This window comes from Triticum dicoccoides, chromosome 5A (genome assembly GCF_002162155.2).
Source record: "Triticum dicoccoides isolate Atlit2015 ecotype Zavitan chromosome 5A, WEW_v2.0, whole genome shotgun sequence".
NCBI lineage: Eukaryota > Viridiplantae > Streptophyta > Magnoliopsida > Poales > Poaceae > Triticum > Triticum dicoccoides.
In genome coordinates, this window is record NC_041388.1 from 688,508,117 (window position 1) to 688,534,633 (window position 26,517).

General features: G+C 46.0%; 2 protein-coding genes across 2 annotated transcripts; one reads left to right on the forward strand and one right to left on the reverse strand.

Moving 5' to 3' along the window:
* The first annotated feature begins 6 nt into the window (after window positions 1-6).
* LOC119304173 (cyclin-dependent kinase A-1) lies at window positions 7-5,026 on the forward strand. The gene is made up of 8 exons (XM_037581344.1): window positions 7-76; window positions 184-368; window positions 722-842; window positions 3,743-3,916; window positions 4,096-4,259; window positions 4,362-4,449; window positions 4,565-4,618; window positions 4,697-5,026. Exons 1-8 carry the CDS (start codon window positions 68-70, stop codon window positions 4,784-4,786), a joined length of 885 nt encoding a protein of 294 aa, XP_037437241.1. The 5' UTR covers window positions 7-67; the 3' UTR covers window positions 4,787-5,026.
* A 687-nt stretch (window positions 5,027-5,713) lies between these two features.
* LOC119304174 (post-GPI attachment to proteins factor 3-like) lies at window positions 5,714-8,406 on the reverse strand. Its single transcript, XM_037581346.1, has 5 exons — window positions 8,030-8,406; window positions 6,979-7,240; window positions 6,672-6,871; window positions 6,401-6,588; window positions 5,714-6,258 (listed from the first exon to the last, which is right to left on the reverse strand). Exons 1-5 carry the CDS (start codon window positions 8,137-8,139, stop codon window positions 5,972-5,974), a joined length of 1,047 nt encoding a protein of 348 aa, XP_037437243.1. The 5' UTR covers window positions 8,140-8,406; the 3' UTR covers window positions 5,714-5,971.
* Window positions 8,407-26,517: the final 18,111 nt, after the last annotated feature.

Genomic DNA, 26,517 nt, shown 5'->3' on the forward strand with positions numbered 1-26,517 from the left:
TCCCGCCTCCTCACCCATTTCCCACGCCCGCGCCGCCGCCGCCGCCGTAGCATTGGACGCCGACCCGATGGAGCAGGTAACCCGGCGCCGCGCGAGCGTACGAGGGTTTCGGTCCTCCGATCCGATCTTGTTTTTGTTCTTGTCTTCTCAAAGCGCGCGCGTGTGGTGTGTTTGTGCGCGCAGTACGAGAAGGTGGAGAAGATCGGGGAGGGCACGTACGGGGTGGTGTACAAGGCCCGGGACAGGACCACCAACGAGACCATCGCGCTCAAGAAGATCCGCCTGGAGCAGGAGGACGAGGGCGTCCCCTCCACCGCCATCCGCGAGATCTCGCTCCTCAAGGAGATGCAGCACGGCAACATCGTCAAGTGCGTCGTCTCTCCTCCTCCTCCTCACCCCGTCCCCCCGTTTGTTAGTTACCTGCTCCGGATTTATTTATTTAGGATCGGGCATTGGTTTGCCTCAACTAGCTCGGATTAACTGCTTGATTGATTGATTTTGATTGATTGAAGTGGGCATTAAGTCGAGATGGAGATGGAGATGGATGGCCTTCGCTTTTATGCAACAGTAAATGAACAGGCCGGATTTAGAACCTATGAAACGTGCTAGTACTGCCAGTGATGTTGCTATTTATTTATCCATCTATTTATAGGGTGAGTGTTAGTATAGATGGTTTGCATTGTTGCTATACTGAGAAGCTCTGCCCATTCCTCGCCCGCAGGCTGCACGATGTTGTCCACAGCGAGAAGCGCATATGGCTCGTCTTTGAGTACCTGGATCTGGACCTGAAGAAGTTCATGGACTCCTGTCCAGAGTTTGCCAAGAGCCCCGCCTTGATCAAGGTGAGCAATGTCACATCGACTTGCTTCTATTGCTTTCCGTATTTATTTGCTTGAACACATATTTGTACGTTTGTTATTGATCAATGATTATGCATGCCATACAACTCGGTAGTGCTGGGAGTGATAGAATAATGTGAGTGTGGAGCAGCACAAGTAATGTAACCAAGGGACGTCTCTTGGTTTTACACTTGTTATAGATCACAGTGTTAGTCCAGCGGCTTCTTGTTTCGTGTAAAAGAATAGTTAGCTCTCCTTTGTTGTGCAATTATTCAAGACAAGACAGAGACAGAACCCACATTACGTCTTGTGCCCTCCGTATATGGTGCATCACCTGTCTTCTTATGTCACTCTGTTTTATATGGCAGGACAGTGCCCGTTTTGCTGTTCACTTGGGCCACACATAGCGTAAACCAGTATGCACAGTTGGGGAAGAGTACCCTTGTCTGTATTGTGTGTGTGCTAGTTCATTGTTTGCACATGTGATGTTTGGACCTTCATTTTATGCATGTTTACTTTAGAGGTACCGTGTACCTACATTGTTATGGTAAGATTAGACTTTTATCAGTCTTGAACTAGCTGAATTCCTGTCACAAGAGATGTTCAAAATCAATAGTTGGAAAACAGGCTTGTACTCCCTCCGTTCCTAAATATAAGTCTTTCTAGAGATTTCAATAGGTGACTACATACGGAGCAAAATGAGTGAACCTACACTCTAAAATATGTCTACATACATCCGTATGTTGTAGTCCATTTGTAATGTCTAAAAAGACTTATATTTCGGAACGGAGGGAGTATTTGATTTCTACAGATGCAATGTTTATTGTTGGAAATGTAATTCTATTTCTTCACCAAATATAATCATTTCAATATTTATTAGGTTATCACCATCGTTATAAACTGGGCCCACCAGAATAAATTGTTGCAATCTTTCTCTATTTCATCTGCTTAATGTTGGAATTTCTGACATCTCAAAGCGAAGGTTGGAGTTCTTTTTAACCTGTCACGATATGTGTTGGTACACGACTCCCGGTAGCATGGATACACTACAGGAGCAGATAATCCATATTGCTTTCTAGGACTGCCTTGGGCTTTAGTACCGAACATGATAGCTGGCTAATGGAGCCTATCTCCTCCTCAAATTAGATGTACTGTATAACACTCTTTGTTCTACAGTAACTCCTGTAAGTTGTAAATAAAACATGTCTTCACTGCTACCGGTAGGTTTGTTGCTATAAATGATTGGCAGGGTGGCACCACCACCATCAACCCAGTACTGTATGATCTCCATGTGGGCACCATTTCTGTCATGCTTGCTGTCTTTATGTAACTATTTACTGCACACAGAACTGGCACTATGTCCTTCAACTAACACTTCTTACAGCCATGGCCTGTGGTCTTTGGGTCAAAGTAGTTGGTGCATTTCTTGACATATTATTTTCTGATTAGTATTACCTGTTTCTTGGCATTATAGTATTGCAGGTAATGTTAGAGTTTCCTTACAATATGAATTGTTGCAACTTGCAACACATTTTAGATCAAACGAATTGTATAGGTAAACATGAAGTTCATGTAATGTTACTTTATTAAGAGGCTTACACTGTTACACAGAGAGTAACAAAATATAGCACCAGTTCAAGCCTTGCATCTTATTTTGCTGGTTTTATGCCTCCATTCAAGCATATTCATGTCTGACTCAGAGGTACCCTTGTCTGTATTGCGTGCACATTAGTTCATTGTTGAACTTGTTGCACTGAATGTCACTGGTATTTAGGTTTTATGCACATTGTGATGTTTGGGCATATATGTATGTTTAATTTAGAGATACAGTACACTGTAACTACATTGTTGTGGTAAGATTCGACTTTATTATTCTTGAGCTAGCTAATTCCTGTCCCAACAGATGTTAAAATGAATAGTTTGAAAACAGAGCTGTGTTTGCTTTACAAATGGAATGTTTGTTGTTGGAAATGTAGTCGTATTTCTTTTACAAATGTAACCGTTTCAATGTTCATTGGATTATCTTCACTGTTATTAACTGGGCCAACCAAAATAAATGCTGTAATCTTTCTCTATTTTATCTGCTTAATGTGGGAATTTCTGAGATCTCAAAGTGAACGTTGGAGTTCTTTTTAACCTTGTCTCAAACTTTCAACAATGTTAGTACATGGCTCTGGGTAACATGGATACACTGTAGGAACAGATAATCAGTATTGCTTTCTAGGACTGCGATGGGCTCTAGTACCAAACAGGATAGCTGGCCAGCGGAGCCTATCTCCTCAAACTAGATGTACTGTGCAACACTCTTTACTCCACAGTAACTCCTGCAAGCTGTAAATAAAACATGTCTTAACTGTTTAGCAGTAGGTAGTTTGTTGCTATAAATGATTGGCAGTGTGGCACCACCACCATCACCCCAGCACTGTATGATCTCCATGTGGGCACCATTTGTGTCATGCTTGCTGTCTTTGTGTAACAACTTACTGCACACAGAACTGGCACCGTGCCCTTCAACAAACACTTCTGACAGCCATGGTCTGTGGTCCTTTGATCAAAGTAGTTAGCACATTTCTTGACATATTATTCTCTGATTAGTATTACCTGTTCGTTGGCATATAGTTTTGCAGGTAATGTTAAGAGTTTGCTTACAATATGAATTGTTGCAACACATTTTAGATCAACCGAGTTGTGTTGGTAAACATCAAGTTCATGCAACATCACTTTATTGAGATACTTATACTCTTATACAGAGAGTAATAAATGTAGAATGAGTGCAAGCGCTACATCCTGTTTTGCTGTTTTTGCACCTTCATTCAAGCATATTCATGTTTGACTCAGAAAATGCATTAACTTCTGGTTACATCTTGGTATGTGAGTATGTGACTGTTTTCTTCTTTCTCCAGTCATATCTCTATCAGATACTCCGCGGCGTTGCTTACTGTCATTCTCATAGAGTTCTTCATCGAGATTTGAAACCTCAGAATTTATTGATAGACCGGCGTACTAATGCACTGAAGCTTGCAGACTTTGGTTTAGCAAGGGCATTTGGAATTCCTGTCCGTACATTTACTCATGAGGTACTTTCTTCATTACTTGTTTACATGGGGCCATGAAAACTGTCCTGGGCGATCTTTGTCATAAATTTGTTGATGCTATTTTGCTCGTAGTGTGTACATGTGATTTTGCATCTAAACAAGCTCATACTTCTTCTATCTATCCAATTTCATGCCACATCAACTGACCAAGTATTTTTCAGGTAGTAACATTATGGTACAGAGCTCCTGAAATCCTTCTTGGAGCAAGGCAGTATTCCACACCAGTTGACGTGTGGTCAGTGGGCTGTATCTTTGCAGAAATGGTGAACCAGAAACCACTGTTCCCTGGCGATTCTGAGATTGATGAGCTATTTAAGATATTCAGGTTCGGATCTTGCCACGCCCTCCTATTCAATTTCTCATCTTCTGAGTGCACTTCTTGCCTATTCATCTGATTTGTGTGTTGCGTTCTGGTTATCCAATGAAGGGTACTCGGCACTCCAAATGAACAAACTTGGCCAGGCGTGAGTTCCTTGCCTGACTACAAGTCCGCCTTCCCCAGGTGGCAGGCAGAGGTGCGAGACCACCGCTTAAACTTTTCATTAGACGCTCATGGCAAGCACGTTTATAGTGGCCTATATATATCATGTCATTGACATTCCTTTTGGAACCTTCACTGATGCTCTCCAGGACCTTGCAACCGTTGTCCCCAATCTTGAACCTGTTGGCCTGGACCTTCTCTCGGTAAGTCAAGAAGACACCCATCTACGACCGTGGACATCATGTAATGTAACTGTATTATATCCTCTTGTTTCTTTGCAGAAAATGCTTCGGTTCGAGCCAAACAAGAGGATCACGGCTAGGCAGGCTCTTGAGCATGAGTACTTCAAGGACATGGAGATGGTACAGTGAGCTGGCTATGTGGTAGTGACTGGCATATGTATGAGCTGAGCTGCTCGTTTCATTCCTTTTGTGAACGCTCTGCCTTCCCCTTTTCGGCATTTTTGTCTGTCAATTGAATATTTCAGATCTGGTGTGTTTGAGGTGCACTCAGGATTGCTACTAAATAGATTACCATCTTGGTCTCTATTTTGTTCAACGTAAATATTGTCATGTGTTCATTTTTCAATGAGGCATCCATTATTTTGCTCCTCTCTTTTAGTTTTCTTGTTTACTCAACACTTAAACATATTTAGAGTTATACCCCCCTCCGTCCCAAAATTCTTGTCAACGTGACTTGATACATCCGTATTTAGACAAATCTAAGACAAGGATTTTGGGACGGAGGGAGTACAACGGGCTGCGTCTTTAGCTATCTCTACACATTTAGGTTGATTGTATGTAGTTCAGTGCTAAGCCTAACCAGTCCTTATGTGACCGTTCTAGGAAAAAGCCTATGTGGGGACCAAAACAAAATTTAGCGCTGTGGATTTGTACATGTCACATATGTAATAAATATAGAAATTTCATAGGTTTTTTCGAAGATTTGGATCTTTAGGATTTTTTTCCTACGATGGTCGTTTGATTCGTAGGATTGAAATCCTTAGGAGTTTTTCATAGGATTCATTTGTACTACATTTTGGAGAAAAATAATAATCCACTCAAACCTCTTTGTTGGATTCCTTTGTTTTTTCCTTGTGTTATCAAACATTACTCCAAATCACGTAGGGTACAAGAGGACATGACACTATTCCTGTGTTTTTTTGAGAATCCCACGGATCAAAGAGGCCCTTAGTGTGCTTGTATGCAGTCCATATTAATAGTGAACGAAGGGGGTACCATCTCATAATCAATCAAAGACACAAAAGCATAAGATCATGTTCCGGTATCAAATCCATAGAGATCAGAACTGCTTCCAGTGCAGCTAAAAGAGATGGACACACTCAATTGGTTTGTAAATGGGAGAAATACAAAGGGCTATCACAAGTTTCAAACCATGTAAACCTCCTGAGCTGAGGCAAAAAGTAGCATGGAAAAAACAGTAATTCACATACGAGATCTCCTAAATTTACAATGAAAAACTCATCTTTACATTGGATGAGTGGAGACAAGTTTTCACACCACCAAAGATGGAAGTATTTGGTCTGGCGAAGCCTGTTATCGTTTCTTCTTCATGATTGCCGCCGTGCGCATCTCGGCGTCTTCCTTGGCGAAGCTCCACCAGAGGTATGACAGGGGGATAGCCATGGCGAGGCAGATTGCGTGTCCATCAACATATCCCCATCGCGGAGGGACATCATGTGCTTCCAGGTATAGTGAGAGGACACCACCGATGGCAACAAAGGCGACCTTCAGGCGTGAAGGATGCCTTGTGATAGCAGCCCACACTGTCCATAGAAGGAGCTGAGCAACGCTAATAACAGTGCAAACCTTCATGTTCAGGCCTGCAGAATTAGAAGGTTAGGACAGCCAAGCATTTTAATTTCCAGCACTACCACCAGGAAGTACCAATCTCAGAATTTAACTGCATATAGTTTTCTCTATGATCGTGCAGAAGCAAAACAAGTTATCATGAATTTGGAATACCTTTGTCGAGTTCGTAGAAGTTGAGGTACAAAATGTGGGTTGTCACAAAAGCCAGAATTGGAGCTGCAACCATCACTCTTGAAGCTTCATCCCTCAGATTCGAAGTTCGCAGTATGGCCAAGATGAGGGAGTAACCAAAAAAAGCAGCAGCTGATGACAAATACAGCTTTTCTGTCCAAGCAGTATCACTGTAATAGAGATGGTCAAGCTGGATTAATTAACTGTCGACAGACAACTCATCTGAAAACGTAGACTGCTAGACTGAACGTACCAACTGTGATATATGGCACACCAGAACCACGAATTCATGGCCAAGAGCGCGTTGATGTGCCATAATCCGGTGTATTCGTAGTATGTGGCATGAGTTTCTGGCCTAAGAGGCAGCTTGTAAGAAAGCAAGAGGAAAAACGATAGCCATCCATTAAACTGCACGAGAAGAGTCAGGGCAGATAGAGCTGCAGAAAGAGGTTCCTAGAAATGAAACAATAGCCAGTATGTAAGTAAGTGAACATGAGACAGAAAATGCTTTAACTGTGGTACTGATGAAGACATAAAGACTAACACGGAGCTAGAGGTACCTGAAACACAGAAGCACGTTTGAGAGGCCATTTGCCATGATACTTGACGGGCCCTAGCCCAAGCTCTTCCCTTTCCTGCTCTCTTTCCATCATACAATGGTATCGGCATTCGCTGTTGCAGTTCCACTCCTTCCACTGGAGGTACAATGGCTCGTGCGCGTACCATGCCTTGTCAGCGGGCTGGTCATCGGTCGGCACAACACAGTGTTTGATAGAATCCTCTTTCAGGGTGCCAGTCCTTTGACATTCTTCGAAGCAAGCTCTGGTAAAAAAAAACGCAAGGAAAACATGAGTAATTACTAGGATGCTGGTTGGTTGCTGGCCAAGTCTCAAACTGTATGAAGAAATCAGCGCATCTTCATCATCATAAAGCCAAATACAGCAGTGGTATGAAAAGACGGTACAGAGTAGTATTTCTTTGTCGTTGCTAATGTTCCTGAATTCGAAATTCTGAATATGACTGAATTCGAGATCTGAATTCAAGCATCCAATGGAGAGTTGGTAGACAGATTTCCAGGTCCAATGCTGGTGATGTTAACACGAGATCTGGCACGGCTGCGGATCACGCGAACCATAACACGGACGCACTGAACCGACAAGGTCGATGATATGGGCAGCAGTAAGCAAACATATGTCGCTGAAATTACTATATTGTTGGGCAAACACAACCGGACGGAGGGAAGTGGCACACAGTGCGGGCAAATCTTCCCATCCCAGCTCTAGGGAAGTACTACAAAACTAGTTGAAGTTGCAGTTCCCCAGAAACCACAGTAGTGCTAGTACTAGTACTGGTAGTATCAATGTTAATCAACCAATCAACAGCATGTGGTAGAAGATGGTAGCAGCAGCAGCAGCAGCAAGAAGGCGAGAGCCGCGTAGCGTACTATTAGCACGCAGCTCTGACAGTCGGCGAGACTGTTCCACGATACGCAATCGGCATCAGAGACGGGCAAGACCAAGGCACACGCAACTCAAGGAGCGGGAACCGCCCCCAACTGCCAAGGAGAGTAAACAGGCAAGGGCGGAATCTCGGGGAGGAAGGGAGTCTCACCTGTAGAGCGGATCGGCGTCGCCCTCGGAGGCGGAGGCGAAGGCGGCCAAGGCCGTGGCCGCCAGGCCGAGAAGCATCAGCAGCGGCGGCCCTCTCCTGCGGAGCCCCATCCCCCCTCCTCTCCGTCCGCGCGGCTCCGAATCGGGCGGGGCGGGGCGGGGAGGACTAGCAAGCAGCGGCAGCAGCTAGAGGGAGAGGGAGAGGGAGAGCGGGGCGGGGCGGAGATCCATTAATCCACGCGAGACGGAGTTCCGAGGGGGGAGGGGGAGATGGGGGTGATTGGCTGGCTGGCTGGCTGGCTGGCTGGATGGTTGATTGACTGGCGAGGAGAGGCGCGGTAGGGGTGGTCTCTCTGTGTTCCGCGTGTGTGGGGGGGAGCAAATCGACACGGAGGACGATTAGACGGAGGCCAGGCCGGACCACCGATGGATGGCAACAGGTTTTGTTCGGGATATTTACTTGAGTTTCCTTGCTCTCCCCCGCCCGCCCGCCCGCTGGCTGGCTGGCTTTGTGGATGGACGGACGTGCGTGCGCCGTGCGCCAGCCTTCTTGGTGTGTCAGGATTTGGTTTGGTTTGGCTGCTGGCGGTGATGGGGCGGGGGCGCCCACGAGACCGGCGAGGAGGTGGCGCAACATAAACAAACTCCTCTCCAGCTGACAAGCGCAGATCGAGGGGATCCCGCCCACGCTACGCCTTGCGTCTCCCTGTATTTCACATGGCCCTCCCTCCGTCCTTAGAGCAACTTCAAAGGACCGAACCATTTCATCCGCGGACCTCCGTTTGAGTCGGCATGGACAAAAGTGACGGCCCAACGCGCCGACCCAAAACCAAATCACGTCCGTGTCGTCCGTGCCGACGCATTTGCGGTCCAAATTTGCGCCCCAAATGCGTTGGCGCGGACGCCGAACGGACGCTTCGCGCGCCTTCCCGCTGTCCGCAGCGTCCCCACATGGCGGCCGTCCAACTACCCGCTGCCCACGCGGTCAGCTTAATTTATGACGACGGGCCCACGCGTCAGCGACGACGCTCGTCCTTTTTAAGCCGACCGTGCAGCGGGGCCATCCTCATCCATACTCGCCGTCCACATCTGCCCACCTTTGCTCCCTCGTCGCCGGCAAACCCTAGCCACCACAACCACAGCGAGATGGGCCTCTTCTCCGGCGCCAGCGGCAGCAAGGCCAAGGCAAGTCACCCGCCACCCCTTTCCCCTCCGAGTTCCTCCCACCTCCGTCGGCGCCTCGCCGGCAGAGGCAGCGCGTCAACGTGCCAGTGCACCAGGCGTAGTGGCACTGGCAGAACCGCCAGCCTCTGTCGTATCCGGACGTGACGCTGCCGCACGACTGGCATCTGGATCCAGATAGGATCCCAGTGCCGGCGGCACCGCGGACGGCTCATGCTCACGCAGAGGAGGTGCGGCGCCGACGGGCGCTGCTGACGCCGGAGCAGCGCCTCGACAAGGCCTACGCAACCCACTCGCCCAACTGGGCAAGGTGGTTCGCCTTCGAGCACGAGGAGGCGAGGCGACGGGGCGTGCGCGAGGTCGACCAGAGGCCAACGCTGCTCGTCGTCCGCGAGGAGGACCAGGCGGCCCTTGCGGCCGTCTACCGGGAGAGCTAGGAGGACGAGCGGCGCAGGGCGGAGGCGGAAGAGGAGGCCCGCTACGAGGCGGCAAATGGCGCAGGCCCTTGCCCTCTCCGCGGCGGGCGACAGCGTGGTGCTGCCGGTGACCCCGCCGTCCCCCATCAAGCCGGAGCCCGAACCCGAGCCCATCGCGCATTTCTCCTGGAATGGAGTGGTGCGCGAGTGGGTGTCCGCGCCACCGGTTTGGCTGGGGGCGACGCCGGTGCAGGAGCAGGCGTACCTCGAGATGTGGCGCCAGCGCCGGCTGGCAGAGGAGCGCCGTCGCGGTGAGTACAAGGAGATGCTCGAGCGCGACCTCGAGGAGGAGCAGCGCGAGGCCTAGGAGGAGGCGCGCCAGGCCGCGGCTGCACAGGCGGCCGCACACCCCCCGCCCCGGCACTGCCTGCGCCGGCATAGCCCGACATGGCGGCGCTCTGGAACACGACGTTCGCTTGGGCCGGGCCGGCGCCGACGCTCATCGACCTCACGGACCCCGAGGACGACGACGCCTAGGGCAGCGCGCCGCCTCGTAGTTTAGGCTATTTTTTTAAATGCAAATGTGTGGACGCGTGGACTCTCGCCGACCTTCGTGGCCGGCTTTAATGTTTAATTAATGTTGTTTCTCTTTTTTTAATATGCATGCGTTCATTTTTTTGGCGCCGTCAAAATGGGTATCGGCCAGCGTTGGGCGCAGGTGCCGACCCAAATGCCGAAGCGGGCATCCGTGCCCGTCTGGCCGACCCAAACGGACAAAAAGCGGACGAAATCACCGCCGTCCGTTTGGGTCGGCCTGTTGAAGTTGCTCTTAGAGCATCTATCTATAGCTAGACTTAGGCAAATCTAACCCCTCAAACACCCGCGGACGCTTCTGTGGGAATTGACCGAACTCCTTAAAAATGTAATCCATATCCGGACACCTCAATTACCATATCTCAAATCCATACAAAATCATGCAACTACGTCGACGCACATGCATCGTCCGGCTACTCCATCACAGTACACTAAACATGTCATCGGACTACCAAAATTTGGCATGTTTGGCTATGGTGGAGTTCATCCAGAGCCGCCCTTGTCGTCCTTCTCGCGGAAGTGCCGGTCGAAGACGCTGTACGGATCGAGCCGGATCTGCTCGTCGCCATCGTTGCCCTCCTTCTCCTCCTTCGGTGGCAGTCCGACCATGACACAGACCGCCCGATTCTGCTCTCGGGCGAGGGCACGCGTGTTCCTCCGCTAACATTTCTTCACAATGCGCGCACAAATGGTTTCCTCCTCTGCGGCCGCCGCCATTTCCGTTGCGATATGGGTGTCGTTAGAACTTATCCTCTCCTTCCCACGGCGGGCCGCCCGTTCTCGGTGGGACTCATACTCTGCCCAACCGGTGATCAGGAAGGAGTGGTGTTTCGGCTGCCGGGACCACAAGGATCTAGCACTAGAGGAACCGAGCGCCCCGTGAGCCGACGCTATGGCGTCGCGGCGGACGGATCCGTCCGTCGGTCGGGTGCTGTCCTCCGGGGAGCGGCGGAGTGCAATGCGGACTGCCATTGCCTCCTCCGACCCACATGGGATGACACCCTAGTCGACAGATCCGAACTAGTTGGAGTCCGATTTGCTGCTCGCCACGCCGGAGACGAGTTTGGGAGGCGTAGGGGAGGGGAGCGAGTGGAGTGAAGTGGTTAGGGTTTGCTCCGGCGAGAGGATGGGGACGAATATAAGTGGGGTCGGATGGGCCAGCATGGGCCGGGTCCGACGTGGCGGGTGTGCCCGGGCGCCCCCATATCTGCCCCATATTTGGGCTGGATATGGGGGGTGCCGGTCAGCTCAGGCGTCTGAGGCCCGTTTGAGGTGTTTGTCTGGGTCAAAAAAACATGCCCAGTCAGTGATCTGGCGGCCCGCCCCAGCGTATGAGGCGGGTTTGAGAGGTCCGACTATAGATTCTCTTAGGCCTTGTACAATGCTATGTCCTTAGAAAAGTGCTTAAAAAATAAATCAGGTTTTTCTGAAGCACCAGTGTCTATTTCTAGAGGAGGGACGCCTAATTAAGCGTCTATCCTGTATAAATAAGCACCGGTGCTTAAGAAAAGCTTGGTTTATTTCTTCAAGCACCTCTTAAACACCTTGCGTTATACAAGGTCTTAGGGGGTGGGTGCTCGACTTATTCGGTTATACATAATTTGGTTCGGTTTATTCGGGTTTCAAAATTTCCAGTTCCTTGGAAATTAACAACCGAAATAATCAGAATAGAATCCGACTTCTTCCGGTGAGATACTTCATCGGCATTGGCGATGATGAGATGGGTTGAGAAGTTCCACTTCTTCCGGTGGATCCTGGATCCGACCTGACATCGAGTCTGAGAGAACCGGGTCCTGCTGCTCTTGGACCTTGTGTGACACCAAACCATGGAGGATTAGCTCTCCGCGGAGTCCGCAGAGTGCTCCAGGTTGCCAAACCTGGTGATTTTCTTGGAGTGTAGGTCTTGACCTGGCCGAGGTGACTAGTCGAGTCAGCGCCGCCAAAGACGAACACCTGGCCCGACATTTAGATCGCGCCAGCACCGATCTGAATTCTAGCCTTGACTCCCATCAAGCTCATGAGTTCACCTAGCGGGGCTTGCATGGGCCACCACTGTCGGAGCTAAACTTGGTAGATCCCTTGGTGGGGTATCCTGGCTAGGCAATTGAGCTAGATGGTAACAAAGAGCAAGGTTTTACCCAGGTTCGAGCTCTCATGGTGGAGATAATATCCTACCCCCGCTTGTATATATTGTGTTGGGGTGTGTACAAAGTACATGTGAATATCATGGGATTGTAAGTTGTCCTATCGATGAGCCCGACCCCCGGCTTATACAACATACTAGGGGTACTAGGGTTACAGATCTTGTTCGGCTACGTTGGTGGAGGCAGAGTCCTCCATGGCTCCGATATCTTCGGATTGTATGCCATGTCTTCCAGAGTCTTCATATAATTTGTCATGGGGTGCCTCTAAATGTGGCCCATGATGGAACCGAGCTAGGGGTCCTCAGCCCGACCCATGAGGTAGGGAACCAACGTGTTGAGAGACCCCTCGGTCGGGACACCATCAACCGATGTAGGGGAATGTACTATGCAATATTTTTTACGCTATACGATCAAGCCCATGATCACTATGAAGATAATGGATAGATCCAATTTCACCAACAAGAACGCATTAGAGAGGAAGAAGATGTTGGTGATGATTCAACGATTCCTGCAACTAGGTTTATACCTCGCAACCTTGAGAATTTTCCACTCGTCGAGAGTCAAAGTACACATCTCCTCTGCGGTATCCACGCGCACTGAAGAAGTGATCCGCTAGCACTTCATCGTTCAGGACAAAGAAAGAACGCCGAGAGAACTAGAGGGAGGAGCGGCCTAGCAGCGTGCCGGTCAAATATACAAGAGGGGGAGGTGGCGCGGGGGAGGGGAGCAACTGCCTTGGGACTTGTATCCTTTGGGGTGCGCCCCTCCCCACTATTTATAGGAGGCTGGGGAGGGTCAACCAAATTGGGGAGGGAGCCACCGTTGGGGCCGACGCACCAGGAGGTGGAGTCCTCCTAGGATTCTGCCTCCTGGCTTTACACCCACTCCTCCTTCCTGACCCCACTATAGGGGCCCATCAGGGCCCATGTGGCACTGCCCCTTGGGCAGCCAAGTGGACAACTCATTATCACCGTCTGGAATAGTCTGAAACCTTCTAGTGCCTTCTAAACATTTTGGGATGCTCCTGGGTACTTCTGAGACACTCCCGGGCATCCACGCGACGCTCCCGGATGCATCTAGAACACTTCCAGGGCCATCCAGAGTTGTTTCGGTGTTCTTCTCTCATTCTCCTATGACCACCTGGTTCTCTAACAAATCACTAGCCATTAAGTGTGTGACCCTGCAGTTTCAGTAATATGCAGACATAACCTGGAATATCTTTCGGTTAATAATTAACAGTGGGATATAAACACCCATGTTAACTTCCACACATAGACGATGGTCTTTATCTAATGAAGCTTTTGTTTTTCACACACAGTTCCCTTTACTTCACAATATGATACAAAACTCGGGGCAAGACTTATAGGTATATAATATCAAATTATCCTCTTTAGCAGTTTTGCTCTCTTTTCTCGTTTTCTTATTGTGGTATCCTCGTGATCACAACCATGCTTGTCTGGCTAGACGATAATGGATACCGTAATACTACCAAAAAAAGTTGTATGCCACAAAGCTTATATTGTTGGATTCATATTCGAAAGAGGTTTTCGATGATAGTATTTTTGTGGTATATAACTTATTTTTGGTCGTTAAATTAAAGGTCAAAGTATGGCCCAAAATACAAGGGGGCTAATAAACCAGGACAGAGGTAGTAACTTACTATATGATTATACTGACAACTAAGTGAAGATATGATCTTGCAATATATCATAAATTTTGGTGTATCCAACACCATTGTTCAACCAACAATGTGTTCTCATTACTGTCGCCATCCTCAGTACTTTAATAATTTCTATGATCAAGAAAACAGGATCATCTGCAATATATGAGCTAGTATAAGAGGCGAGACTAGGGATATATTTGGTGTTTATGTTTCACACATGCAACTGAGTTTTCCTCTGAATCTCTCATTCAAGAATCATTGCAATTATAACATAGAAATATATACATTAATTACTAATGTGGAAATAAGTAATACTTTATTATTACCTATAGGGTATATTTCTAACAAACGGTGCCACACCGGTTCTACGTGCAGATCGCATAAGATGACCTATACTTCCTTGTTGTCACACAAGCTTTTTCGAAGCCTCTGCAGACCTGGATCCGCATGCCTTTTCCCCGGTCTGTGCCAGTTGCCGTCTGCAACTGGTGTGAGACCTTTACGAAGGTGAAGGAGTTCGGTAGTGAGGTGGTGATGGGGCGGGACTGGCATGTGTTCTACCTGAATCACAAGGTGCAAGCCAACGACGTTGTAGTCTTCAAGCTCGACCCATGGTGTTTCAAGGTCAAGATCTTCGATGCTCACAACTCCAACACCAACTGCTACCACTGCGTCTGTCATGGCTAGGTTGTAACTATCAAGGGCCTTGTAAACTATAGTAGTAGTCTATTGTATTGTGTTGCAAATTGTCCATATTTTGATAGGAATATCACCTGCTATTATGCAAGTGAAAAAGATGCCCCTTCTGTCTTAAAAGCCCAACGTCTTAATGTTAGCATTGTTAGATGTTAATGTGTTGTGTTAATAATGTGCATGTTTGTGTTAACTAGAGAATACCTCGCGCGTTGCTGCGGGAATTATTTGCAATATATTTCAGTGATTTGATTAAGCTTCCATCATTGAATTAATAATATAGTTTCTCCGTCCCAAAATAAGTGTCTTGACCTTAGTACAACTTTGTACTAAAGTTAGTACAAAGTTAAGACACTTATTTTGGAATGGAGGGAGTATGAACTAAAGCTAAAAATAAATATTATATATTTTATTTGATTATTGTGTAGTCAAAAAATATTTTGAATATAAGTAGCATAATGTAATGGAAATCTTTTTTCATGCATGTTGAGTGGATCTTTAATGATGTGGCATGTATGGTGAGATGGAAGGAGTGCATGCGATCAACTGATAATGGATTTTTTTCTCATAAATGTAGTGGTGGGCCTTTGATGAGGTGGCATGTGTGCATGTTGAGATAAATATGATAGCGGGGATTAACTTCTTATGTATATAGGATGTGTTGTGTGTTCATAGTGTGCCTGTTGGTGTTAATATTCTCTAATGTGCTTGTTAGTGTGGTGCATAGGGGTGTGAGATCACTATGTTTGAAAGGGTGAGAAAACACCCCATTGCACACAACAAACAATTGTGTTTTCCATCCGCTCACCCTGTAATCACATATGCAGGTGACCAAATAATAGACACAAGAAAGACCATCGACGTGATGTGAGCTACCAAACGAGGTGTTGAACATGGTCAGCCGCATTTTAGTCTAGCAACTGGGCCAAAAATGCAAGAGGCCCAAAAATGATGTAGGGAAGCAAGGACGTTACATGTGGTCATTGTTTTGTTTTGTTTTTTTCGTGACAACACAATGTGGATTATTCACATGTACTTCTTGATGATCAATGTTTATTCTCTGGCCAAAGGTTTTTTCTAGAGATGTGGTTCCATATCATTTTGCGAGCGTAGATCAATTCACCATGGGGTTAGAACCCCTCTACCAGCCACCCGACTGATCACTAGTTCTTCAAATGTTGCGCTTTGCATCGGTACGATCCATATATTATTGCAGTTTGCACTAGGATTACTTCACCGGTTCATATGTTTGAAAGGGTGAGAAAACACCCATTGCACACAACAAACAATTGTGCTTTGCATATGCTCACCCTGTAATCACATATGCAGGTGACCAAATAAGAGACACAAGAAGGTGAGATGAAGAAATGGAACATATATAGGTTGGACAACACTCGTGGGCCTTACATGGACAGAGCGTGTTGATGACATGCGTTTTTTCTTCATTTGATCCGAAGTGGATTGGGTTCCAATATCGGATATAACAGAGCGAAACTGAAGTGAAGCAACATCCTAGTGCAAATCAAAAACTAAAAAAGGTTCGAGAACTTAAAAATGCAAGTTCCAGGTGCCCAACACATAACACCACCCCTCTTGCTTCATGCATTGTTAGCAGCAAAACACAGAGGAAATACAAATAACCTAGCAGTAGATATTACACACGAGTGGATCTCCACCATCGCTCCAACATTCATCAACATTAGCATAAGTTGCTCTGTTATCTTGTTCCATTGCTTCAGCACCACTGTCTTCTCTAGCTTCATCTCATCATCTGCAGGTTGTTGCTTCCAGCATGAGTGTGTCTCCTCCCAATCCAACCTCTCTTCCATCATGCATTAATTCCTGGTGCCACATCATGCAAAGTTTCGACTTCTCTCTCCAGCGCCAGACGATCTCCTTCATTTTTAGTCCTGCCCAAATAACTCATAAACTAGCACGCACAACAGATAAATTCAGTCGTACCCCTCCCCTCCAAATAAGCTTGATTATGCAGTTTTTAGAGAGCCCAGCACTTCTCGACAATTCCTACAATATGTAGGTTCCTTCTTTGTGGAATAAAGTTGGGGATCCACCAAAAATATTATGTAAAACATGCAGGGCAACATATTGCTCCTACGTATTTACAAACAATACTCCACATATACTTTACTGCGGGGCATCTAAAGAAGAGGTGATTAATATTCTCAACCTCATGAGAAAAATGACACAAAAGGTCATCCGTCCACTTTCTTTTTAGCATGTTATCTTTTGTGGTAATTGCATTATGCCAAAGTAACTAGCGACAAATCATGATTTTTAGAGTAGAATTTTCTTTCCACATATGTTTAAATGATCTACCAGGGCCCACATCAAACAAGTGATTATAAATTGATTTAACTATAAATTTACCATTTCTACTCCAAATCCATCTTGGTATATCTTCCTCCTTATGCGCCAGCCAAACAGGTTACACCATTAATTATCAATATATGCAACTGGATCATCTAGTTAGAGTCTAACCATCTTCTAAAGGTAATGTTCCAGTTGCTCTCAGCCATTTGTTTCACAATTTTAGTTTGTTCATTACATATCCTGAAGAGATCAGGAAATTGGTCCTTCAATGGCCCATTACCACTCCATGTTTATGTCCAAAAATCAATATGCTTACCATTCTTCACTATCATGATTTTGTAAATTTGCTTGATTTTTAGTAGATCAAACTAGCGTTGCTGAAGACCATTTTCAATCTTGTATTCTTTTCTAACAATTTCTTGCCAAAACACTTCTTTACTTTCAAGATTTCACCACGACTCACAGAGCAAATTGACATCAAATCTCTTTATTTGGTGCACTTCTTTACAAAACATTTGCTGCACTTTATTTTATTTGGCGTTCGATCTATCAATATTTACAACTCTCTCACGTCCGTTTGCCAATTTCTGGCGCCGTTACCCGAAAGGGATTGACAACCCCTTTAATACGTCGGGTTGCGAGTATTTGTTATTTGTGTGCAGGTGTTGTTTACGTAGTGTTGCTTGGTTCTCCTACTGGTTCGATAACCTTGGTCTCATCACTGAGGGAAATACCTACCATCGATGTGCTGCATCATCCCTTCCTCTTTGGGGAAATACCGACGTAGTTCTAGCAAAAATCACTCCCTGACCCAACTAAGCGCACCTTGGAGCCATGGAGTGTTCGAGAATTTGGTTGTCTCACGCGTCGGGTGAGACAACTACAGAAGAAACTGGATCGTATGAGCTCTGAGTGTCGATGGATTCACACCAGGTTTTTATCAATGCAACTGGAACCTGTTACAAAGTGACATTACATAAGCGGTGTTGGATGATGTCTACTACACAACCTTCTTCTTGTAGACATTGTTGGGCCTCCAAGTGCAGAGGTTTGTAGGACAGTAGCAAATTTCCCTCAAGTGGATGACCTAAGGTTTATCAATCCATGGGAGGCGTAGGATGAAGATGGTCTCTCTCAAACAACCCTGCAACCAAATAACAAAGAGTCTCTTGTGTCCCCAACACACCCAATACAATGGTAAATTGTATAGGTGCACTAGTTCGGCGAAGAGATGGTGATACAAGTGCAATATGGATGGTAGATATAGGTTTTAATAATCTGAAATTATAAAAAACAGCAAGGTAGCAAGTGGTAAAAGTGAGCAAAAACGGTATTACAATGCTCCGAAACAAGGCCTAGGGTTCATACTTTCACTAGTGCAAGTTCTCTCAACAATAATAACATAATTAGATCATATAACAATCCCTCAACATGCAACAAAGAGTCACTCCAAAGTCACTAATAGCGAAGAACAAACGAAGAGATTATTGTAGGGCACGAAACCACCTCAAAGTTATTCTTTCCGATCAATCTATTGGGCTATTCCTATAAGTGTCACAAACAACCCTAGAGTTCGTAGTAAAATAACACCTTAATACACAAATCAATCAAAACCCTAATGTCACCTAGATACTCCAATGTGACCTCAAGTATCCGCGGGTATGATTATACGACATGCATCACCCAATCTCAGATTCATCTATTCAACCAACACAAAGAACTTCAAAGAGTGCCCCAAAATTTCTACCGGAGAGTCAAGACGAAAACATGTGCCAACCCCTATGCATAAGTTCACAAGGTCACAGAACCCGCAAGTTGATCACCAAAACATACATCAAGTAGATCACATGAATATCCCATTGTCACCATAGATAAGCACATGCAAGACATACATCAAGTGTTCTCCAATCCTTAAATACTCAATCCGAGAAGATAACTTCAAAGGGAAAACTCAATTCATCACAAGGAGATAGAGGGGGAGAAACATCATAAGATCCAACTATAATAGCAAAGCTCTCGGTACATCAAGATCGTGCCATATCAAGAACACGAGAGAGAGAGAGAGAGATCAAACACATAGCTACTGGTACATACCCTCAGCCCCGAGGGTGAACTACTCCCTCCTCGTCATGGAGAGCGCTGGGATGATGAAGATGGCCACCGGTGATGGATCCCCCCTCCGATGGGGTGCTGGAACAGGGCCCCAATTGGTTTTTGGTGGCTATAGAGGCTTGTAGTGGCGGAACTCCCAATCTAGGTTTCTTTTCGGGGGTTTCTATATTTATAGGATTTTTTGGCGTCGGTCTCACGTCAGGGGGGTCTCCGAGTCATCCACGAGATAGGGGGGCGAGCCTAGGGGGGCAGGGCGCGCCCTCCACCCTCGTGGATGGCTCGGGACTCTTCTGGCCCAACTCTTTTACTTCGAGGGCTTCTTTTGGTCCATAAAAAATCATCAAAAATTGGCACGTCAATTGGACTTCGTTTGGTATTCCTTTTCTATAAAACTCAAAAACAAGGAAAAAGCAGAAACTGGCACTAGGCTCTAGCTTAATAGGTTAGTCCCAAAAATCATATAAAATAGCATATAAAACATCCAATATGGATAATATAATAGCATGGAACAATAAAAAATTATAGATACGTTGGAGACGTATCATTGGATTTCTTAAATGACGGGGAGCTACCAGTAGGTTTGAATGATACTTCTATCACACTTATACTGAAGGTATGACACCCCCAATCCATTTTTCAGTACTGTCCTATTGATCTATGCCCAGTCCTTTACAAGATTGCGGCCAAGGTGATCACAAACCGTATGAGAGAGCATAAGGAAGGAATTATCAGTGAAGAACAAAGTGTGTTTGTGCCTGGACGACTTATCACGAATAATGTGCTAGTCGCTTATGAAAGTGTACACACAATGCGAAGAAGGAAGAAGGGGGAAAATTATTCGTGTGCAGTGAAGTTGGACATGATGAAAGCATACGATAGAGTTGAGTGGCACTACTTGGAGGCAATCATGCATAAGTTGGGCTTTAGTCCCAAGTTTGTATGGTTGGTGATGAAATGTGTCACATCAGTTCGATTCTCAGTACGAGTTAATGGGGAAATTCAGCCATTCTTTACACCTTCAAGAGGCTTCAGACAAGGAGACCCCGTATCGCCATATTTGTTTCTTATCTGTGCAGAGGAACTCTCCTCATTGTGGAAATTCTATGGAGGAGGAGGATATGTTGACCGAGGGATTAGGGTGAGCTAAAAATTGCCTTGGGTTAGTCATCTCTTGTTCGCCGATGATAGCTTGATTTTCATCAGTGCGAAAGTGCAAAGTGCTGTTAGACTTAATGCAATTCTGAATATTTATGCTATTGTGTGTGGACAATGTCTAAATCAGGACAAAAGTGCTATTTATTTTAGTACCAACACACCACAGCCGGTCAGATTTGTCTTGAAACAATGTTTGGACATTCATGTCGAAGCATTCGCCGAAAGGTACCTCGGACTTCCCATGGCGGTGGGGGAGTGACGATCGAGTGGAACATTTGATCATATCGGTGAGAGAGTTAGAGGTAAAATTCAAGGATGGTCTAAAAAGTTGCTCGCTTATGCAGGATGCGAAGTGCTGCTGAAATCAGTGGTTCAGGGTATACTAACATATAACATGAGCACCTTTTTATTGACAAAGAAAGTTTGTAAGAGTATAACATCTCCCATGGCAAAATGTTTTTGGAGTAGTTCTTTGATGTAGCTTGAACTACGTCGGTATTTCCCCAAAGAGGAAGGGATGATGCAACACAACTACGGTAGGTATTTCCCTCAGTGATGAGACCAAGGTTATCGAACCAGTAGGAGAACCACGCAATAGCACGTAAACAACTCCTGCACACAAAGAGCAAATACTTGCAACCTGACGTAAAGAGAGGGGTTGTCAATCCCTCACGGGTAAAAAGGTAGGTAAAATTGTTGTAGATTGGATAAATAGATCTCGCGGGAATGCGAGATAAAATAAATAAACAAAAATTGCAGCAAGGTATTTTTGTATTTTTCAATTAATAGATATGAAAAAAGCAAATAAAAATATATCGCGAAGGCAAATATAATAAAGAAGAGACCCGGGGGCCGTAGATATCACCAGTGGCTTCTCTCGAGAAAAATAGCAATGGTGGGTAAACAAATTACTGTTGGGCAATTAATAGAACTTCAAATAATCATGACAATATCCAGGCAATGATCATTATATAGGCATCACGTCCAAGATTAGTAGACCGACTCCTGCCTGCATCTACTACTGTTACTCCACACATCGACCACTATCTAGCATGCATCTAGTGTATTAAGTTCATGGAGAAACAGAGTAATGCAATAAGAATGATGCCATGATGTAGACAAGATCTATTTATGTAGAAATAGACCCCATCTTGTTATCCTTAATAGCAACGATACATATGTGTCGGTTCCCCTTCTGTCACTGGGATCAAGCACCGTAAGATCGAACCCATCACAAAGCACCTCTTCTCATGGTAAGAAAAATCGATCTAGTTGGCCTAACTAAACCAAAGATTCGAAGAAGAGATATGAGGCTATAAGTAATCATGCATATAAGAGATCACAAGACTCAAATAACTTTCATGGATAAAAACATAGATCTGATCATAAACTCAAAGTTCATCGGATCCCAACAAACATGCCGCAAAAAGAGTTACATCAAATAGATCTCCAAGAGACCATTGTATTGAGAATCAACAGAGAGAGAGAGACAGAGAGATAGAGAGAGAGAGGAAGCCATCTAGCTACTAATTAACTACCGACTCGTAGGTCTACAAAAGACTACTCACGCATCATGGGAGAGGCACCAATGAGGATGATGAACCCCTCCGTGATGGTGTTTAGATTGGATCTGTGGTTTCTGGAACTTGCGGCGGCTGGAATTGATTTTTGTTAACTCCCCTAGGGTTTAATAGAGCAAAGAGGCGCAGCAGGAGGCCACCGAGGTGGGAACAACCCACCTGGGCGCGCCTGGGGGCCCAGGCGCGCCCTGGTGGGTTGTGACCCCCTTGGGGCACCCCCAGGTGCTTCTCCGACCCATTGGGTGTCTTCTGGTCCATTGATGACCCACATGTAAAGGGGATCTATCGTAGTCCTTTCGATAAGTAAGAGTGTAAAGCGCATGAAGGAACTCCATACTGATGGACTTTTGGAACCACTTGATTATGAATCACTTGGTACTTGCGAACCGTGCCTCATGGGCAAGATGACTAAAACACCGTTCTTCAGTACTATGGAGAGAGCAACAGATTTGTTGGAAATCATACATACAGATGTATGTGGTCTGATGAATATTGAGGCTCGTGGCGGATATCGTTATTTTCTCACCTTCACAGATAACTTAAGCAGATATGGGTATATCTACTTAATGAAACATAAGTCTGAAACGTTTGAAAAGTTCAAAGAATTTCAGAGTGAAGTTGAAAATCATCGTAACAAGAAAATAAAGTTTCTACGATCTGATAGTGGAGGAGAATATTTGAGTTACGAGTTTGGTGTACATTTGAAACAATGCGGAATAGTTTCGCAACTCACGCCACCCGGAACACCACAGCGCAATGGTGTGTCCGAACGTCATAATCGTACTTTACTAGATATGGTGCGATCTATGATGTAGATCCTGTTCTGGAAGTCATGCTACTAGATCATGATGAACCTACGAACTATGAAGAAGCGATGGTGAGCCCAGATTCCGCAAAATGGCTTGAAGCCATGAAATCTGAGATGGGATCCATGTATGAGAACAAAGTATGGACTTTGGTTGTCTTGCCCGATGATCTGCAAGCAATTGAGAATAAATGGATCTTCAAGAAGAAGACTGACGCTGACGGTAATATTACTGTCTACAAAGCTCGACTTGTCGCAAAAGGTTTTCGGCAAGTTCAAGGAATTGACTACGATGAGACCTTCTCACCCGTAGCGATGCTTAAGTCTGTCTGAATCATGTTAGCAATTGCCGCATTTTATGATTATGAAATTTGGCAGATGGATGTCAAAACTGCATTCCTGAATGGATTTCTGGAAGCAGAGTTGTATATGATGCAACCAGAAGGTTTTATCGATCCAAAGGGAGCTAACAAAGTGTGCAAGCTCCAGCGATCCATTTATGGACTGGTGCAAGCCTCTCGGAGTTGGAATAAATGCTTTGATAGTGTGATCAAAGCATTTGGTTTTATACAGACTTTTGGAGAAGTCTGTATTTACAAGAAAGTGAGTGGGAGCTCTGTAGCATTTCTGATATTATATGTGGATGACATATTACTAATTGGAAATGATATAGAATTTATGGATAGCATAAAGGGATACTTGAATAAGAGTTTTTCAATGAAAGACCTCGGTGAAGCTGCTTACATATTAGGCATAAAGATCTATAGAGATAGATCAAGACGCTTAATTGGACTTTCACAAAGCACATACCTTGACAAAGTTTTGAAGAAGTTCAAAATGGATCAAGCAAAGAAAGGGTTCTTGCCTGTGTTACAAGGTGTGAAGTTGAGCAAGACTCAATGCCCGACCACTGCAGAAGATAAAGAGAAAATGAAAGATGTTCCCTATGCTTCAGCCATAGGCTCTATCATGTATGCAATGCTGTGTACCAGACCTGATGTGTGCCTTGCTATAAGTCTAGCGGGGGGGGGGGGTACCAAAGTGATCCAGGAGTGGATCACTAGACAGCGGTCAAGAACATCCTGAAATACCTAAAAAGGACTAAGGATATGTTTCTCATATATGGAGGTGACAAAGAGCTCATCGTAAAAGGTTACGTTGATGCAAGCTTTGACACTGATCCGGACGATTCTAAATCGCAAATCGGATACGTGTTTACATTAAACGGTGGAGCTGTCAGTTGGTGCAGTTCTAAACAAAGCGTTGTAGCGGGATCTACATGTGAAGCGGAGTACATAGCTGCTTCGGAAGCAGCAAATGAAGGAGTCTGGATGAAGGAGTTCATATCCGATCTAGGTGTCATACCTAGTGCATCGGGTCCAATGAAAATCTTTTGTGACAATACTGGTGCAATTGCCTTGGCAAAGGAATCCAGATTTCACAAGAGAACCAAGCACATCAAGAGACGCTTCAATTCCATCCGGGATCTAGTCCAGGTGGGAGACATAGATATTTGCAAGATACATACGGATCTGAATGTTGCAGACCCGTTGACTAAGCCTCTTCCACGAGCAAAACATGATCAGCACCAAGGCTCCATGGGTGTTAGAATCATTACTGTGTAATCTAGATTATTGACTCTAGTGCAAGTGGGAGACTGAAGGAAATATGCCCTAGAGGCAATAATAAAGTTATTATTTATTTCCTTATATCATGATAAATGTTTATTATTCATGCTAGAATTGTATTAACCGGAAACATAATACATGTGTGAATACATAGACAAAAAGAGTGTCACTAGTATGCCTCTACTTGACTAGCTCGTTAATCAAAGATGGTTATGTTTCCTAACCATGAACAAGGAGTTGTTATTTGATTAACGGGATCACATCATTAGGTGAATGATCTGATTGACATGACCCATTCCATTAGCTTAGCACCCGATCGTTTAGTATGTTGCTATTGCTTTCTTCATGACTTATACATGTTCCTATGACTATGAGATTATGCAACTCCCGTTTGCCGTAGGAACACTTTGTGTGCTACCAAACGTCACAACGTAAATGGGTGATTATAAAGGTGCTCTACAGGTGTCTCCAAAGGTACATGTTGGGTTGGCGTATTTCGAGATTAGGATTTGTCACTCCAATTGTCGGAGAGGTATCTCTGGGCCCTCTCGGTATTGCACATCACATAAGCCTTGCAAGCATTGCAACTAATGAGTTAGTTGCGAGATGATGTATTACGGAACGAGTAAAGAGACTTGCCGGTAACGAGATTGAACTAGGTATTGAGATACCGACGATCGAATCTCGGGCAAGTAACATACGGATGACAAAGGGAACAGCGTATGTTGTTATGCGGTCTGACCGATAAAGATCTTCGTAGAATATGTAGGAGCCAATATGAGCATCCAGGTTCCGCTATTGGTTATTGACCGGAGACGTGTCTCGGTCATGTCTACATTGTTCTCGAACCCGTAGGGTCCGCACGCTTAAGGTTTCGATGACAGTTATATTATGAGTTTATGAGTTTTGATGTACCGAAGTTAGTTCGGAGTCCCGGATGTGATCACGGACATGACGAGGAGTCTCGAAATGGCCGAGACATAAAGATTGATATATTGGAAGGCTTTATTCGGACACCGGAAGTGTTCCGGGTGATTTCGGAGAAAGCCGGAGAGCCGGAGGGTTACCAGAACCCCCCCGGGAGAAGTAATGGGCCATATGGGCCTTAGTGGAGAGAGAGAGAGGGGCAGCCAAAGGTGGGCCGCGCGCCTCCTCCCCCCCTGGTCCGAATTGGACTAGGAGAGGGGGGGGGCGCCCCCCTTTCCCTCTCCCTCCCCACTTCTTTCCCCCTCCTAGTAGGAGTCCTACTCCTACTAGGAGGAGGACTCCTCCTTGGTGCGCCATAGAGGGCCGGCCGGCCTCCTCCCCTTGATCCTTTATATACGGGGGCAGGGGGCACCCCTTGACAGACAAGTTGATCCACGTGATCATATTGTTAGCCGTGTGCGGTGCCCCCTTCCACCATAGTCCTCGATAATATTGTAGCGGTGCTTAGGCGAAGCCCTGCGACGGTAGTGCATCAAGATCGTCACCACGCCGTCGTGCTGACGGAATTCTTCCCCGACACTTTGCTGGATCGGAGTCCGGGGATCGTCATCGAGCTGAACGTGTGCTAGAACTCGGAGGTGCCGTAGTTTCGGTGCTTGATCGGTCGGGCCGTGGAGACGTACGACTACATCAACCAAACGCTTCCGTTGTCGATCTACAAGGGTACGTAGATCACACTCTCCCCTCTCGTTGCTATGCATCACCATGATCTTGCGTGTGCATAGGATTTTTTTTGAAATTACTACGTTCCCCAACATGGCCTTGGTACATCACTGGTAGGCTGCCTGTCAAATTTTGTTCCATTTGGAGGTCGTTTGATGCCTCAACGGTTAACCGGGTAACCGCAAAACCCTCTCTCATTGCAGCCCAACACCCCTCCACAACAGCCCACTAGCCCATATAAACCTTCTCCATGCTATCCATCGTTGGATCACGATCGTGTGGGCAAAAACCGCATCTCATTTGGACTCCCCTAGCCCCCCTACCTATATATATGCCTTCCCCCGTCCAAATCCGGGTCCAAACCCTAGATCCACCTTCCTCCGCGCGCCAGACACGTCCGCTCGGTGCCGGACGCATCTGTCGCCGCCCCTTCGCGAATCAGGACGCGACACGTGGATCCACCGACCGCCCGCCAGGCCCGTCGCGGACCCGTGCGGCCAGAGCCGCCGCCCGCGCGTCCCGCGTCCCCGCGCCTT